General features: G+C 39.2%; 2 protein-coding genes across 2 annotated transcripts; one reads left to right on the forward strand and one right to left on the reverse strand.

Moving 5' to 3' along the window:
- Window positions 1-2235: 2235 nt before the first annotated feature.
- On the reverse strand, window positions 2236-6362 carry LOC121414514 (tubulin alpha-1D chain). Its single transcript, XM_041607720.1, has 3 exons — window positions 6219-6362; window positions 3910-4132; window positions 2236-3536 (listed from the first exon to the last, which is right to left on the reverse strand). The coding sequence occupies exons 1-3, from the start codon at window positions 6219-6221 to the stop codon at window positions 2404-2406; spliced, it is 1359 nt and encodes a 452-aa protein (XP_041463654.1). The 5' UTR covers window positions 6222-6362; the 3' UTR covers window positions 2236-2403.
- Window positions 6363-8720: 2358 nt separating this feature from the next.
- Window positions 8721-15159, forward strand: LOC121414515 (tubulin alpha-1 chain-like). The gene is made up of 3 exons (XM_041607722.1): window positions 8721-8829; window positions 12221-12443; window positions 13410-15159. The coding sequence occupies exons 1-3, from the start codon at window positions 8827-8829 to the stop codon at window positions 14537-14539; spliced, it is 1356 nt and encodes a 451-aa protein (XP_041463656.1). The 5' UTR covers window positions 8721-8826; the 3' UTR covers window positions 14540-15159.
- The last annotated feature ends 4053 nt before the right edge of the window (window positions 15160-19212 follow it).

Genomic DNA, 19212 nt, shown 5'->3' on the forward strand with positions numbered 1-19212 from the left:
TAGGTGGGTGGGAGGAGGAACGAGTGAGATATATAGTATTAAAGAAAGCAAGGGGAGATGTCTTTCTACTTAAATTCGGAGTCAGAAATATTGGAAGAAAAAGCAAATTATCTTTGAATGACGTATCACCAGCCGTTTTCCTTAGCATGATTGGTTTAGCTGCAAAATAAATGTATGTGAGAATAAATCTGTTCATGAAATGTTTTTTTGCGGGGGTAATGGGGGAACCGATTCAAACGTTCGATTCACGTTAAACATGTTAAAGTCGTCGCCAAATACTAATCATGCTGATGAATGAATGATCTCAGTCAGTTATCCTCGACAATATCTCTGTTTGACTCCCCCCCACGCACCCTCATTTATAAAATAACAATCTCTCATTTTAAGTATGTCGTCGCACGTAGGACACATATTTTGATCAAATAATTATACTTCTTGATGTCAAGAAATTGTATTTTTAGTAAGAATTCTCTCATGATGATAAAAAAATAATTTTGTGTTCTTCCCAAATTGCATTTATTGGTATCAAGGAATTTAGGATTCCCAGAAACACGATTATTAATAACTGACTGACATAACTGTGTAGGTATAACACGAAAATACGGGTCTAAAACTTGTAGGTGTGACAGCCCGTCGCTCACCCGATCCCCACCATCAATTTGATATTCTATGCCTTCTCTCTATATTTAATTATCTACACTGCAAAAAAAAACATGATTTTTCAGAATAAAAAAGATTTTGCAGAAAGCTATAACAGAATCATTCTGTAAAGGAATTTTTCTGCAATTTGAGAGAACAGGTCTGTTTAAAAAGGGGGAAAGGTTGTACGGTTCCATACACCAAATACCAGTTTCCTGTGAGATTACGCAATCCGGTAAGATTACAGGTGTTCTCTAGACTCTGCTGCAGGAACTCCTTTTATTTTAAGGATAAATTTTCTTACAGTGAATTATCTATACCCTCTTTCTTCTCCACCTTCTTTCCCTCTATTTCCCCCACCTTTGGCTTTCAGTATCCTCTTCCCATCCTTACCTTCTAAACTAAGATTTCCCCCCGCTCTTTCTCTCCGTTAATGTCACCACTTTCTCTCGTTATTTCTTCTGATAAAAAGTAATCTTTTTGTTGATGTTATCTAGCCCTGCTTCCAATCTCTTTTTGCCTATATCATGTATTATCAAAATGAGATTTCAAGGTAGGTATAAGGTGGACATTTCTCTACAAACACGATGAATCGTTCGTTCAGCCCACCGTCATGACCGCGTCCATTGTAGTTTCAACATAGGCATATTATAGACAAAGGTATTTTGCAGGTCGTCCTTATGATAATTGGGGATTTTTTTCCTTAACCGCGACGCAGAACGAATCCAATAACACAGTAAACATATTGAAAATGCACATCAAATGACAATGGACAGATGGGCGATGTCTGTTGAAAATTGGCGTGCTGGAAAAGCAGTTTCGTCCTACGTTTCAGATGTGACGAAAAATCGCAAATATGCCGTTTGTCAGGATTACATAACGAAACTGCTGTTTTGTTTTACCAAGTGTCGACAAAGTCTTCGTGGTTGCTCTTTGAATTGCATGGCGTTTGACAATACATTTTTTATGTTCTTGAATCTGTTATGTATCGCGGAGCAACAAAACACTAATAAGGATATTTAAAAACGCCAACATCGTCATCCAGGTAACTTGATAATTGCCGTCACCTGATGCATAACAAACAATTTCTTTCCCCTACCACTCGTCATAAATCATATCATCATCATCTTCATCGTCGTCGTCATTACCATTTTTGCCAATTTCATCATCACCATTATCCTTCTTCGTCACCATTACCATCATCATCAACGTCGTCATCATCAAAACAAAGCCATCATTCTAATCTCCATCTTCGTTATCATCGCCACCACCACCATCACCATCATCATTATCATTACTATCATCCTCCAGTACCGTCATTATAATCATACATAATCGGTGTCATCCCCTTTATTAACATCACCATCGTCATCATCATCATCATCATCATCACTATCATCATCATCTTCACTATCGTCAACGTCACATTCATCATCATCATCATTATCATCATCATCATTAAACATCATCATCACAATAGTCGAACAAATCAAACTGGTGTCAAACTGATATAGAACAGTCCTGCATCAGTCACTGCATTTCACTCGTACACTCCGAACACAAAGAAACGACTGATTGCACATTTAATGCCAGGTGTCCTTTTTGCCAAGAGTTATGTCAAAGGTAGACATTTATTTCAAATACTAAAATGGGAATCATATTTTCCCTCCCACATGGGAAAGCTCGAGGAATTAGGTAGATACTGTTTTAGATGAAAACGATACTTGCTCAAACCAAATCCATGATTTAGGGTTTAACGGCAAGCTAATATTCGTCGCCCTCTTCCTCCTCTCCTTCCCCTTCGACGGAATCAGTTCCAACTTCTTCGTAGTCCTTCTCGAGAGCAGCCAAATCCTCACGAGCCTCAGAGAACTCTCCTTCCTCCATACCCTCTCCGACGTACCAATGGACGAAGGCGCGCTTGGCGTACATCAGATCGAACTTGTGGTCGAGGCGGGCCCAGGCCTCGGCGATGGCGGTGGTGTTGCTCAACATGCAGACGGCACGTTGAACCTTGGCGAGATCACCACCAGGGACGACAGTGGGTGGCTGGTAGTTGATACCGACCTTGAAGCCAGTTGGACACCAGTCGACGAACTGGATGGTACGTTTGGTCTTAATGGTAGCAATGGCGGCGTTGACATCCTTGGGGACGACATCACCACGGTACAGGAGACAGCATGCCATATATTTCCCATGACGAGGGTCACACTTCACCATCTGGTTGGCGGGCTCGAAACAGGCGTTGGTGATCTCTGCAACGGTCAACTGCTCGTGGTAGGCCTTTTCAGCAGAGATGACCGGGGCATAGACGGCAAGAGGAAAGTGAATACGTGGGTAGGGCACCAAGTTGGTCTGGAACTCGGTCAGATCGACGTTGAGGGCGCCGTCAAAACGAAGAGATGCAGTGATTGATGAAACAATCTGACCGACGAGACGGTTCAGGTTGGTGTATGTAGGTCGCTCAATATCGAGATTACGACGACAGATATCGTAGATGGCCTCGTTGTCGACCATGAAGGCACAGTCGGAGTGCTCGAGGGTGGTATGGGTGGTCAGGATGGAGTTGTATGGCTCGACGACGGCAGTAGAGATCTGGGGAGCGGGATAGATGGCAAACTCGAGCTTGGACTTCTTTCCATAGTCGACGGAAAGGCGTTCCATCAACAGAGAGGTGAAGCCGGATCCGGTGCCACCACCGAAACTGTGGAAGATGAGGAATCCCTGGAGACCTGTGCACTGGTCTGCCAGCTTCCTGATCCTGTCGAGGACAATATCGATCAGTTCCTTTCCGACGGTGTAGTGTCCACGGGCGTAGTTGTTGGCAGCATCCTCCTTGCCAGTGATCAGCTGCTCAGGGTGGAAGAGCTGACGGTAGGTACCAGTACGAACCTCATCTGTAAAAATTATATAAACATGATAAATATGGCGAATCCATAAATGTTGGTACAATGTAATGAAGAACGATAATATAATGCAAATCAGTCTAGAATAATACGTTTAACCACATCAGCGCTTTACCTGATTTTTTTCTGCTTGACAGTTGGTATTGTTGGCGTAAAGGTATATTGACATTTCTCTATGATGTAGCCCTTTGTTCAGTTATTGATTTTGAAGGTTCGCTTCTATTGATCTGCTTGGCTTTTATTCAGATCTTTATCGATTTGAGAGTAACACCTTGGGAAGACCATCAATCAAAATGGTATTCTCTGTTGGCATCCATCTAGTTATCATGGTTATGCGAAATCAAGATAATATTATGTTGCTTACCGACTACGGTTGGCTCGAGATCGACGAATACGGCACGGGGGACGTGCTTGCCAGCCCCAGTCTCACTGAAGAAGGTGTTGAAGGAGTCATCACCACCTCCGATGGTCTTGTCTGAGGGCATCTGACCATCAGGCTGGATGCCGTGCTCAAGGCAGTACAACTCCCAGCAGGCATTACCGATTTGGACTCCGGCTTGGCCGACGTGGATAGAGATACATTCACGCTAGGATATGAATGAAATAAAATACAGTGTAAGGATACATTCTGTGTGGGGAAGTGGGTGACGGTATTGGCACCTGATCATTGGCGTCAATCTTTTTGTTACAATGAAAGCTAGTGAATAAATAGTGTACGTTGTCAAGATCATCAAGGGCATAAATTATGCAAGAAATATACACACTAGGATCAGCTGAAAAGGCATTTGAAACAGTTTTAGCACTAAGAAAATTATTGGACTGTTTGGAAGGTAACCATGGTAATAAGTGTGTGTAATTATTCCCCGAATTATTCTACTGCCCGATCAAATTGATGTGCATTATCTTTTTATAAGACAGTGATATGGAGCCTTGTATTTGATAAGTCATCCTCATATCAAAACCATGACCGATGGATAGAAACTGTCATAACTAATTTTCAGAAGCACTATTATAGAATAAATATCTGGTCACGTGGTAGATTTCAGCCAATCAATTGATCAGGATCCGTATCACCATTTAATAAAAAGCAATATCAGTTGCATTATTAATCTTACGAGCCCGTCGACACCAGGGCAGATTGCAGCCTGACTAGAGCGGCACGTTTTCTTTGCACACCATGAATTATTTCATCAACGAAGAATCGATTTAACTTCCTAACTAGGTAATAATTCGGGTCTCATTAAACCACGACACCACCTGCTTGTACGTTACCATGGCAACGGCGATGAAGAAATATTGCCAACTTAATCATGGTTTGGACTTTGTAGATTTTGATAGGGGCGGTCAATAAGGGGGTAGTGTGTAGGGAGACATGCAATCAATCGCAAATCAATTTGAAGTCTTAAAAATCAATCGTAACAAAGAAAAACTCCCAAGTCGAGTCACGTGGTTGGAGTTCAAATTTTTGGTCTTTTAATTCAGATCCTCAGGAGCTGAGTTTACACAAATCTTACCATGTATTGTGAATTTGCAGTGGATTGTTGATCTGTTTTTCATCACCAACAATAAATAAAAATAACACGATTTGCAAGAAGTATAAATGTATAGATCTACCGTCAGATGACTCCGAATTTGGAACTGATATAGGCATTTGATCGAAACTATTTTTTGTTTCTACAGCCATAAAGCCCCATCCTTTTAGTAATAAGCAAATTAGGAGCAAGGGGTAAATAACAAAAGCACAGAACGTCACAAAACTTATACCCATCATGAATGTTAAGAAAAACTGTTAATGATGATAATAACATTGATAGGGCGCTGTTTTATGACTAATTATTGGGGACAAAAGGAAATGGACATGAAAAAATATCATTAAAACGAATCTAACTCCCCCGATTAAAAACGATAGAATTCATTATTTCATAAAAACATAGACAATGCATATATGCCTCATATACCAGAATAGAGTGTATTTGATTGTATATCACTTTATTTGCAAATCTGCATATTACAATATACGCCCAGGACACTTTTCTACAGTGAATTTAATACAGTAATCAAAATATCACATAGATATAGAAACACCAGTAGGTGCCTCTGAGGGACCGCAACAGGCACGACTCAAGCTGACAGGGGCCGAGGAAGCGGGAGGGGGGGGGGGTGGCTGGGGGCTTCAGCCCCCCCATTTTTTTCCAAAACCGTGTACAAAAACGGAAAAATTACCATATGATTGTTATTTTTTGTATGGTCAGCCCCAATTTTGGCTCAGCCCCCCCTACTTGTAAAACCGTTCTGCGGCCCCTGCTGAGACCGGTCAAACGCCGGCCAAAGAGTCGCTGATGTCCTTAACAAAGCGTCATGTATGGCGCCGTCCCTCATAGGCATGCAGCCTCGACAGTCGCTGCCCTAGCAGACCACTTATAAAAAAAACCCAAACAAATGAAGACGAAATGTAAATAATGACTTATTGATTTTCAGAAAGTGAGTGGGGATAAAATTAATCCGGGTCAATATCAATATATCAATTATATATTAGCCAATAATTCAATGACATCGGTTTTTTTTTTACTGTTTTGGAGTGTACAATCCGGGGGGGGGGGTGTTAAACAAAGTCAAATAATACAAAAGTACGTGAGGAAGTCAATGGTATTACAATGAAATAAGGCAACTTACCATATTGAGGTTCTTGAGTTATTAAGTGTTCAGGAAAAATTAAAAATTGTTGACAGTGATGTCCGAAATTCACAAGATGCCTTCGACGTGCGACGTGTCTACAGCAAAAGATGAAAGTATGTCCACTCACTGAAGGCGATGCTCGTTTTATACAGTTCTCCCGTTGCTATGGCTCTGACCATCAATGGTTTGTAGATAGCTCTCAGCCAATGGGGGTCGGGGCGACACCCACTGGTCTGGGGAGATCAGGGACTCTAACCAATCACAAAAAAAATGAGGCCAGTTGTCGCCTTTGATCTTGCCTATACATGCTATATGACTCGTAAGGTGTCCGGATTCGTACTTGAGGTTGATTCATAATCGATATTTCATTAACTGATTTCTTTGTTCGTGCAGACAGACAGACCACATGTCCAATACCGACTGCTGGCGACGCTCAAACGTCCCTCGACCTTCACACAATATCAATATTTTTTTGTGGAAGAGTCATCCCCTGTATCTTTGCAGTATTCTTATCTGTAGGCCGTTGCATGAAGAGTTATCTTCACCGCAATTAAAAAAAGTCAAGCGCATGTCACAAATGCGCGTTTTTGATTGGTTGAAATTCAAGTTGCGAGTGAGTTTTGGAGTTGCGTTTGATTGCAAGACTTTTTGAAACTGCCTCCTGTCATGCCTGTAATTGCTGCAGCCACACCACCGAGACCGAATTCAAACCGACCAATGTTCCGTCATTCGATGTAACGTAAAGAAATTGAATACTCTGAAATCGGTTTCTTCATTGTGACTAGAGGCACTAGCCACTGGGTCTTCTAGGAATCCAGTCAAACTATGATAAGCTGACATACCTCAGTCACATTTTCTCTACAGGGATCGTACGGCGAGTGCCGAAACAGCCGTTCTAACATTTTTGTACAAGCAGCTCATTGGTTTGAACAGGAATGAATAAAACGGCCGTTTTGGACTCGCCGTACGCGGCTTCCGTTGGGTAAATGTGACTTAGGTATAAGCGGAGCGAATTGGCTTAATCGGCAAAGCGTCTACCTGTTGAAAAACAGATCGGGGTTCCGAGTCCAACCCGGGCGGATGATTGGAGAGCGTGCGTCACGTGTTTTTATAGACGTCATGGACGTGTTCGATAGAAAGGCCCCTCATCTATTTGTATATCATGTGGCGGATCGAGGGGGGGGGGGGAGACAAGTATTTTCTATCTTTTCTCTCTCTTTCCCCTATTCTCTCTCTCTCTCTCTCTCCCAGGTCCTTTATGGATATCATTTGCCTACCACCGTTCACTGATCTGTACATCAGTACCACCATCGCATGGCCGTCATGACGTAACAATTACATTTATCACTTCAATGGGTTGTCTGATCTACATTTGATCGTGCACAGATGACCCTCGACGAAAGTGTAAGGCCGATTATTGTACGGTTGAAAAAAAACGTTGTTTACTTTTTTCTTTAGGTATCTATAGTTACAAAGATTTGGTTCCAGAGCGCTTGGGAAAAACAGGAATGTGTGGACCGTTATTATTATTTTGTAATGTTTTTTTTTTGTTTTCGATGACAGCAGGGCTCAGCAGCCAACCAATTGGGCCTATATCATTGGTATGTAGAGGGGTAGGGGCACACCGCCCCCTTACCAAAAAAGTTTCACGACCAACAGAAATGACAATATGATACTTTTTTTATGATTTTAAGTCAAAACCTATTACGAAATTAATCTTGATTTTAATAAGTTCATTTTTTTTCACTTGCTCGCAACTTAACTAAAAACAAAATTGCTCCTTACGCCATTTTTGCTCCTCATTATGACGTCATAAATTTGTCGCTAATATTGGTCTCCCCAATTTTCCGAAAAAACATCGTTGGGCATAATAACTGGGAGAAAAAATCCGTTTGCAAAGTGCCTTGCTTAAACCGAGGTACCCCACGTAGCGACGTATCTAACTCACCGGTTGTGTATGAAAGCATCATAAGGATTGAATTCATATTTCAACAATATGCGTTGCTATGTCTGGCAAGCCCTAAGAAGAGGTTTTAGGCAAGCCATTGAAATCCTGCATTCAAGAAGATTTTAAAAAATCAGAATATCGGCGGTCGTGTTCAGATGAAAAGCCCTGATCGTGTTCAAACCATTTGCAGGAGGGTCCATGATATCGTTTATGAATAAATAAAATTTGGTTGCCATGGGCTCGTCGGTTTGTTGGGGTCGTTAGAGTTCACTTTGTATTAAACCGCGGAATTTCATTTCAAACTAATCCCATTCAGCACGTTCAGTTACCGTATACCCCAGAACCATGCTAAGTGGGTGTGGGGTTGAAAAAAAATCACTGTTTCCTAGTGATTGCTACAAAATACATTGTTTTCATGGTTACTTACGTCTACAGATTATCCCCGATTACTCAAGTGTGCACCTAGTTTATACAGTATGTCCACTGGGGGGTGAATCTCTGGGCAGTGAAGTATCAAACTCTATTCAGATATTTCCTATAACCCAAAGGTAATTTTCAAAGCCAGTTTAAAGTCCGATAGAGCCTCATACGCATCACACGTCGAGGTTATCGTTTGAATCGTCAAGAAGTTTGGAATCTTACTAAACACATCTCAACATGGTAAGTCAATGGTTCTGTTTTGATTTGTAATTTTCTACATATTAATTTGTAACATTTCACCGTATCTTTTCGTCGTAACAATGTTGTATTTAATGAAAGAATTAGGATTAGCACTGCAAAAGTGGATGTGGCCCTTATGCATCGGCATCAGTTGTGACGTATTCATGATATTATTTCCTCACGTTGCATCTATCGATGACAAGTTTGGAGAAATTGAGACTCTTCCATGTAAAGGAGGCATAAAGGGGAGGGTGCTCTTTACCTGGAGACCGGGGGGGGGGGGGGGTTAGAACATCACCTTTTTATCCTTTTTCTCTCCCTTGTCATTAATATACATCTTGTTAATATTTCATTTTGTAATTGTTGAAACCATAAGTATTAATTTCCAGTATCTTTGAAGTTTGATGTATAATTTGTATAATTATATGAGATACGGATATATTGTATAAGGGTCATTCCATCTGGATTCACCCAGTGGTTGCACCCGACCGTCTCAGAATTCGTTGTAAATTGGTATACATAAAATTCAACATGGCCCAAGCACAAAACAGAAAAATTATTCAAATCGGTCCGTCGGTTCTCGCGCTACAGCCTGCCCTTTTTTCCTTGTTTTGACAAAAATGGGCGTGACCTTCAACTTTCAATGGCCATTGCGTCATAACATGTTGACCAATTTTCACGAAAGTGGTACTATTTAATAGGAAATTCAGAGAGGAATCCAAAACATGCATCAAATAATGTATTGGAGCGATTTATAAGGTCGTGACCCTTGACCTATTCTCTAATTGACCTTGAATTTGACCCCCGGACAAATAATTTTTTGACTTGATTTTCGTGTATGTTAATTATTTGTATGATATTGACAAAATATGTTAAAACCAATGATGATATTTTATTTCTTCACCTTTAAAAACTCTTCCAAAGATACCATGAAATTTCACTCTAGTCCCACATACTGATATTCATGTTAGTAAAGTGTTCAAAAGTTACATGATTTCTTCTAATCTTAAGTCACAGTATGCAAACACATTAAAAGAAATTAAGCTCATCAGTTCACAAATGAAACATTAAACATTTATGCTCATGAGTAGGTATCTGTTTAGGCATTTTGATGTTCAGCAATATATATCATATATGTATATATTCTTCTTAGTAAAGTGTTTACCCGGTACTTTTATCATCAAATTGTTGAGTATATGCTTATTTAAGGATCCCTAATATACATATATGATATATATTGCTGAACATAAAAATGCCTAAACAGATACCTATTCATGAGCATAAATGTTTAATGTTTCATTTGTGAACTGATGAGCTTAATTTCTTGTCATGTGTTTGCATACTGTGACTTAAAGATTGGAAGAAATCATGTAACTGGTGAACACTTTACTAACATGAATATCAGTATGTGGGACTAGAGTGAAATTTCATGATATCTTTGGAAGAGTTTTTAAAGGTGAAGAAATAAAATATCATCATTGTTTTTAACATATTTTGTCAATATCATACAAATAATTAACATACACGAAAATCAAGTCAAAAAATTATTTGTCCGGGGGTCAAATTCAAGGTCAAAGAATAGGTCAAGGGTCACAACCTTATAAATCGCTCCAATACATTATTTGATGCATGTTTTGGATTCCTCTCTGAATTTCCTATTAAATGGTACCAGTTTCGTGAAAATTGGTCAACACGTTACGACACAATGGCCATTGAAAGTTGAAGGTCACACCCATTTTTGTCAAAACAAGGAGAAAAGGGCGGGCTGTAGCGCGAGAACCGATGGACCGATTTGACTAATTTTTTTTGTTTTGTGCTTGGGCCATGGTGAATTTTATGTATACCAATTTACAACGAATTCCGAGAGGGTCAGGTGCAAAATTGCACTTCCATTGGGTGAATTGGCATGGAATGACCCATAATTCAAAATCATGTTTCAAATAATTTGTAGAACTTGTTTATGGAATGTGTATTTTGATTTGAGAGAATACAATAAAAACATACTTAAAAAAATAAAGAAAATAGATATTCTAGACCATCATTATTTGTTTTAAAGAATAGATACTGAGTTCAGTCCAAATTGATGTTACGCCTTAGTCGCCCTGCTATATACTTTATATATATATATATATATATATATATATATATATATATATATAATTTCATTTTAAGTTTACATTTATTGCCAGTCACAAAATATGACGAATTACATATCAAATTAAAGCGTAAAGTATGTAAAGGGCAATGCTATACTTTAGTGATCATAAATATCAATGGCAATAAATAAAAAAAATGTTTATATAAACGCCTCTCACCTTTATACGAAGCCGGAATCTGCAGGTCGTTCGAGGGTTTAAATCCGTCCCACAAAGCCTCACAATGAAAAACACAGAAAATTGCTGAACAAGAGCATGCATGATGAAATGTTAAGATAAAACTACATGTTAACACAATTCAATGAATTTGATGTATTCAAAATGAGTTTTAAATAGGCCAACCAACTCTGTAATAAACATTTTTACACGGGCCGTGTCGGTGTCCTCTATCGAATTCTATCATCCAAAATATTTTTTTTCTAAAAAAAAGGCGAAGAATCTCACCATCAGTCAGTCTTGTCAGACTAAAGGAAGCAGTCACAATTACAATAAATATACAACGTGAATCTGATCAGTTTTCTGCCATCAAAATATGACGAAATCTGGGATTTTTCTGGTTAGTTAAGATTCTAGTTAGGAAGCCTTTCGTGAAGCGGGTTTAGTAGGATTGGTACTAACTCCGTGGTTGGTGGATAAAGATATGACTAACTTGTCCAGGAGTTGAGAAACGGGGTCCCTGATTCATTGATTTTTCGTGTGGGATGTGCGGGTGTGGTTTTCTGTTATGTTTCTTAAATTTCGGGGAATTTTTGAAGGGGGGGGGGGGTGACCAAACCAAAATAACACGGTATTTGTTTACACGGTTTATTTTGAGGCCTCCATCACTTTCAAGCTTAAGATGGAGCTCTCCCACATTTCTATATACATATATATATGTTCAGTAATTAAAGAAAATGTATATATAGATATAATTTTCACAGTACAGTTGATATTTTATGATGATTTATGTACATTATTCATTATGTTTACAATAATATTTGTCTATTATGTAATATTGAAAAAAATATACTTGTATAAACTTTTTTTTTTGTTTTGAAATGTGGAAATAAAATAAATCAAATAAAATCAAATGCGGATGGATGCTGAAGTCCCTCAGCCGCCGCGGAACCACGGCCCCTGTCTTGGAACAGCGAATTCTTATTAAACATGTACAATTCGTTAGGCGAAAAATATTATGTAGTACAATATTGTTGACCTTTCCTTAATTATCATTTTTGAAATTTATTTTACTATAGCGTGAATGTATCTCTATCCACGTCGGCCAAGCCGGAGTCCAGATCGGTAATGCCTGCTGGGAGTTGTACTGCCTTGAGCATGGCATCCAGCCTGATGGTCAGATGCCCTCAGACAAAACCATCGGAGGTGGTGATGACTCCTTCAACACCTTCTTCAGTGAGACTGGAGCTGGGAAGCATGTCCCCCGTGCCGTATTCGTCGATCTCGAACCAACCGTAGTCGGTGAGTAGTAAGTAGCCTTAGCAAGGCCCAAGGTGATGAACAGACTTCTTAAATCAATTTTTTTTCATTCTCTATTAAAAAAATAAGTTAGATTTAGATTTATTTATTTCCGTTCAACAGAATTTTCAAAATATAATCAAAGTAACAATACATATTCACTATAATGACATTTCGAAACAAATGTTAAATATAAATCAAACAACTAAAGTGTCTTGCAATTATTTTATCTATGAAAAGAATGTAGAAATGAACGGACGGACTTGCCAAGAAAACCAAAGCTTTTATAAAAGGCAAGTCCCTAAACTTATTTTCAATACTAATTATAATCAAATTATATTTACAACTATATACAAAAATGTAGACGGACACGGAAGACGAGCTTGAAACAAGTAAACACGTAGGTTTGTATGAGAAGTTATTAATATTTACAATAATGTGTACGCTGGTATAAATCCCGGGGGATATCGGTGGGATATATCCCCCCCCCTATTTTCGGAAAGGCAGGGGTGACCTGTACGATTATAACCCCTACTTTTCAAACTACAAAAAATGTTTCTTTTAATCATGAAAATGGTAATACTAATGTTAATGCGTAATACCCAAATAGCTATCTAAGCACTCGCGTGAAGGGGGAGGGGGGTAGATTGTACAAGTGTAACCCTATACCTCACGCTTTAACTCAAATTTAGGATAAGATAATGATAACACTGGCGTGCAGATGGGGAGGGTTGGACTCCCCCAAAGTTCACGACCAAAAAATACTAAAAGAAAAGTGATCTTAAGGAATGGTGTTGAAATAATATTATTTCTTAACATTCTTTCAAAATCACAAAGGTATTTTATTTGAAAAAGTAGGGGAATTTTGCCTCATACGCAACGTCTGCCCCTCAAAATTATTGGCTAATTACTCCACTGGTATTGATGGATTATTAAAAATACAAATGCTCATCTTGTTTTTCTATATAGATGAGGTTCGAACCGGTACCTACCGTCAGCTCTTCCACCCTGAGCAGCTGATCACCGGCAAGGAGGACGCTGCCAACAACTACGCCCGTGGTCATTACACGGTCGGGAAGGAACTAATTGACCAAGTTCTAGATCGCATCAGGAAGCTGGCTGACCAGTGCACAGGTCTCCAGGGATTCCTCATCTTCCACAGCTTCGGTGGTGGAACTGGCTCAGGGTTCTCATCCTTGCTTATGGAACGTCTCTCCGTCGACTACGGAAAGAAGTCCAAACTGGAGTTTGCCATCTATCCCGCTCCTCAGGTCTCTACCGCTGTCGTCGAGCCTTACAACTCTGTCCTAACCACCCATACTACTCTAGAGCATTCCGACTGTGCCTTTATGGTCGACAACGAGGCCATCTACGATATCTGCCGACGTAACCTCGACATCGAGCGTCCCACCTACACCAACCTGAACCGCCTAATCGGCCAGATCGTCTCGTCCATAACGGCTTCTCTGCGATTCGATGGCGCCCTAAACGTCGATCTTACCGAGTTCCAGACTAACTTGGTGCCCTACCCACGCATCCATTTCCCTCTTGCTGTGTATGCTCCAGTTATTTCTGCTGAGAAAGCGTACCACGAGCAGTTGACGGTTTCCGAGATCACCAACGCATGTTTCGAACCCGCCAACCAGATGGTGAAATGCGATCCTCGCCACGGCAAGTACATGGCCTGTTGCCTCCTATTCCGTGGTGATGTCGTTCCCAAGGACGTCAACGCCGCCATTGCTACCATCAAGACCAAGCGTACCATCCAATTCGTCGACTGGTGTCCAACTGGTTTCAAGGTCGGTATCAACTACCAACCACCCACCGTCGTCCCTGGTGGTGATCTCGCCAAGGTTCAACGTGCCGTCTGCATGTTGAGCAACACCACCGCCATCGCCGAGGCCTGGGCCCGTCTCGATCACAAGTTCGATCTGATGTACGCCAAGCGTGCCTTCGTCCATTGGTACGTCGGAGAGGGTATGGAGGAAGGAGAATTTTCTGAGGCCCGTGAAGATATGGCTGCTCTCGAGAAGGACTATGAAGAAGTCGGTGTAGATTCCGTCGACGAAGAGGGAGAGGAGGAAGAGGACGAATATTAGAAATTGCACTGTCTGGTTGAAGAGACGAATAGGGGGGGGGGGGGTGTAGCAGTTCTTCACATATTCACATGCTTTGAACAATTTATTTCATGCAATTCACCAATTCATCTCTGCTCTAGCAGGACTATACAAATATATTAATATTCCGGAAAAGGTAAATATTTAATTTAAAAAAATATGAACGGGCTAACAACAAAGGCCATGAGGTGGTTTACTTTGTGATAGTCTGAATTAGCAACAAACGAATAATGTAAGAGGACAAGATGAACGAAAAAGAATAAGAATTCAAGAAAGAAAAGCATAAAATAAATAAGGTTATTGGGAAGAGGACAGTTTGTGGAACTGCATAATGTTATATATCTATGTATCTTTATAAAAAAAAGGTGAAAAATTCTCCTTGTAGGTCGATCATCTGGAATGAATTCCGTGGTTTCGCTATACATTTCTTATGGTGGTAGATCATGTTGATCGCCTAATAATATATAATTCCCATTTTCAGGAAGCAATTGATTTTCTGGCTTCATCAGATGGCTCCATACAGAAGGGAGTGCACCAGGAAATTAAATTCTAAAATGCAATATATCATTGTATCAGCAATAAATGAATTGTACTTATTCTCACTAAGGCGTCGGAATCCTATTGCTGTCGCTATGCTGTTGTTAAGGAAGAATAAAACGATGATGGTTGTGATGATAATGATGATGATGGTCAGATGGTGGTGATTGCGATTGGTGATGGTTATGATGGTGATGATAAGGGTTATTTCTAATGCCAAATCTTCCAATTACCAACTCGTCTACCATTTCGTCTACAATCAGTTCGTCCACTATCCACATGGTCTAATCTCCATTTCGTCCACTCACCATCTCCCTCTAATGACCAGTTGGTTCAATTGCCATTTCGTCCATACCCCCATTTGGTCGAAGTTGGACTAAGTGTTAATTGGGCGAAATGAATTAAAAGAAAATGGGTATCGGACCATGGACTACTACAACTAGTTACAGGACAAAATAGTCATACTGACGAACTGGTGATTAGACGTAGTGATTATTGGATCAAATGGTTATTGGACCAAATGACTGTTATAGACGAAATGTTGATGGACAGAGTGGCATTAGACTTCATGAAGGTAGACCATGTTATGAGTGGACAAGTTGGCAATAGACGAATCGGCAATTTCCCATGACGGTGATGACGAAGACTGTGATGACGACGATGATGATGATGATGTCGACGATGATGATGTGATGGTAATGGTGACGATGGTAGTGGTGGTGATGATATTGGTGATGATGATAATTGATGATGTCGTTCTTGTTGGTTATGTTGATATTATAATAAGCATGATGATATTGATAAGATGATTGATAACGTTGATTGTGATTGCGATTATGAATAATGATAAGGATGATGTCCTGACGGTCACGATAATGATTATTATGATGATGATTTCGACGATGTCAATGGCGTCATGCAGCGACGGAAAGGATGATGATGGCGACAGTCATTATGGATATGGTGTTCATTTTGACAAGAATATATGTATGCACGGTCGTTAAAAAGGAAGGAGGGGAGGTCGTACTGTACAAAACAAAGAAGTGAGATCTACCAATAATGGGGAGAAGGGGGGGGGGAGAGTGTCATATGAGGTCCAATCATGTGAAAGGTTTCTAATTGTATATATTGACATGACATTTGATCCTGCGACGTTTGCTCCGGTTTTATTAACTCGAGGGCATAGGGTTTAGAGTTAGGATGGTAATAGAGTTTTGGTTCAGAATAATGTAAATAATAATGATTATGGTTTATTTATTTCTGAAGGTTTAGGTATAAGCCAGTTCGTAGTTCCTTTCTGCGCATGATCAGAGGAAGGTCATTTGTACTAAAGTGACATGGCGGTTTAAAATCTAATGAGATAAGCACCAACTTTGATGTCTTGTTTATTCATATATTCTCTTGAATTGTGGTTTTCGTTTACATCCACAAAAAACAGCAATGCGTCCACGAACGACTGGTATTTCACAGTTTGCCAAGTACAATCTTAGTCACGAATCTTTTATGAGGCCGCCATCAATTCAAGCCTAACCGCTCACGATGGCGGTCTCCTGCGTTCATTTATTACATTATATGCATATGTTTACATTTATAAAAGATTAATTTATACTCACATCCTTATTTGTATTTATTATGTAATATGACCACATTGTTTATATTATGAATTATTTTGTATTTTGTAATTATAAATAGTTTTGTATTGTGTTTTTGAACGCAGAAATAAATGCAAACAAACAAACATTGTGCAACATGCTATGATATGCATTCAAAGGAGGAATGCAACAAATATCTTCATAAAGTGTTCATTGGTGTGCTATTCTAGTCACCTGGTGGGTGTTTCATAAAGCTGTTCGTAAGTTAAGAGCGACTTTAAAAACGACTGGTGATCCTTTCTTACGCGCTAAACCATCGCCAATTCAATATACATCTCACTGCAAGAAGGGATCACCAGTCGTTCTTAAAGTCGCTCTTATCTTACGAACAGCTTTAGGAAACACCCACCTGGTCTATTCAATTTCTTCATCCTGCTATGAAAGGCAAGCTTGCGTAATATCTTGCTTTGAAATCTGCCTATCATAATGAAAGAAATGAAAGGTCATTTGACGAAAATTGTCCCTGAAGTAACTACGAACTTGTCTATTTTATTAGGCTTAAAGTGCAGATTTTCCATCGGAGCATTTGTCGCCGGACCAAATGTCATGGAACCTTTCACATACCACGACGACAAAGCGCAGCGAGTGCGCACTCTTTTGTGGTAGACATGTTATTACATAATCAAAAGACGGTATATGCCCATTACTTAATAGAGGAAATTCACCCTGACAAAAACTTTATCGTAAAAAAGCAGGAATTTTAGACAAGAGTGAAGGTTCAAGCAAAATCCATCAAAGATTTTAGAATTTTAATCTATTGATTTGTGACGTCATATGCTAGCAGCTTCCCATATCGTTTAGTTAAAAATCAATGAAATGCTAATTTCTCAAAATAAATGAAAATGGCTTTTACTGTATTGTACCTAGAATATACCAACATGCATTCACACCCGTTCCTGAAGAATCTTTTTTTTAGTAATGAACAATTTTATATTACATATCATATAGATGTCACATATCAAAAAACTTAAAATTCGAATGAATTTTTTAATCTTTGATAGATTTTCCTCAAACCATAACTAATATTTTTTTATAAATGTTTTTCCTAATATTTTTGCAACAAACTTTTGTCACGGTGAAGTTTCCTTTAAAGTGATTGGTTAACATTGGTTTGACTTTTAAAAAATCTGAGCTAGAAGGTCATACTTGTCACCTGTGTCTGTGATATGTTACAAAAATGAAACCCAGAAAAAATTGCGTTCGAAAATAATTATTTAGTGCTTCAAAAATTGAAATATAAAGTGACCGGAAACACCATCTTAATTTCATTCCATACACTTATGTGTACTATTTAGGCGTCTATAAGACGCCTATTTACAAAATCAGGGTTTGCCTTGTAGTTTTAGCTTTTCATTCTCAATAATGGTTGTTTTCAGGGTTTATTAGTTCTAATACATGCACTTGTACACATGTTTCATCTTGGTTTGAGAATTTTTTAAATCGGCTGCTCACAAAGTTAAACAATACCTTTAATTCCCAGACCCGATTATTTTTCTCGCTTTTTGAGGAATTCGTACTGATGGGCGGTTTTCCCATCTTTCTGACATAAAAATAAAATAGCATTTTTCTTGATTAATGGTGGTCCTCTAGTAGTACACAGCAAAAAAATGTGGTGTTAACCGGTGTACATAGAGGACCACATCATTTATTTTACACCGGTGTTAAATTTTTGGTGTTAGTTTTACACCTATAGATGTCATACAACACCTTTGGTTGTTACATTTACACTCTTTGGTGTTATGTTTAATTTTTAGGGTGTAATTTTAACACCTCAGGGTGTGGTCCTGTATTAACACCAATTGGTGTAAGTTTTAACACCACAGTTTTTTCATAGTACCAGAAGGGGAACAAGAAGCAAGACTTAACTTGACTCGATTCCATATCCTTCCTTGTCAGCTGAGGCATCACTGAAAATTTCATCACAGTCTAACGTGAACAAAATGGAATTCGTTCCTGATGTATTCAACGTCAATCAGTTTATCATTGAGTGGTGTACAATGTACAAATAGACAGTGGCGTATCTACGACAAACGGCGACCGGGGCAAGCGCTTAAATCGCACCCCTTTCAATGCGTAATATATATTAAACTTTGTGAACACACGTCCAGTCAAGATAACAATGCGAGTGTGAATATTTTTCAATATTAAGACGTTAAGACTGAACATTCTAAGTTTTTGTAATCATAAACATGATGCGTATCTTACTAAACAACGAATGCGAGCGCTAAGCGCGAGCTAAAAAAGTTATTGATATTCAGACCTGAAAAAAATATGTAAAGAGGCCATTTTAGGAAATCATAGAGATGATAAGGTTTCTCAGTCAATAAATCGACCTAATACGAGGGCTAAGCACGAGCTGTTAAGATCTTTAGACTGAATAACCGTAAGCAATTTTTGTAATCATTAACATAATGTGAGCTGAATATTATTGATATGTAGACCTGCAACTGGGACTTTTTAGGGAGA

The sequence above is a fragment of the Lytechinus variegatus genome, chromosome 4 (genome assembly GCF_018143015.1).
Source record: "Lytechinus variegatus isolate NC3 chromosome 4, Lvar_3.0, whole genome shotgun sequence".
Classification (NCBI taxonomy): Eukaryota; Metazoa; Echinodermata; class Echinoidea; order Temnopleuroida; family Toxopneustidae; genus Lytechinus; species Lytechinus variegatus.

What these genes read in the sequence shown, in the direction of transcription:
- LOC121414514 (XM_041607720.1), bottom strand. An exon ending in TCTCGAGCCAACCGTAGTCG is followed by an intron (nt 3,537 to 3,909) that starts GTAAGCAACATA and finishes TAATTTTTACAG; the next exon opens with ATGAGGTTCGTACTGGTACC.
- LOC121414515 (XM_041607722.1), top strand. An exon ending in TCTCGAACCAACCGTAGTCG is followed by an intron (nt 12,444 to 13,409) that starts GTGAGTAGTAAG and finishes TTTTCTATATAG; the next exon opens with ATGAGGTTCGAACCGGTACC.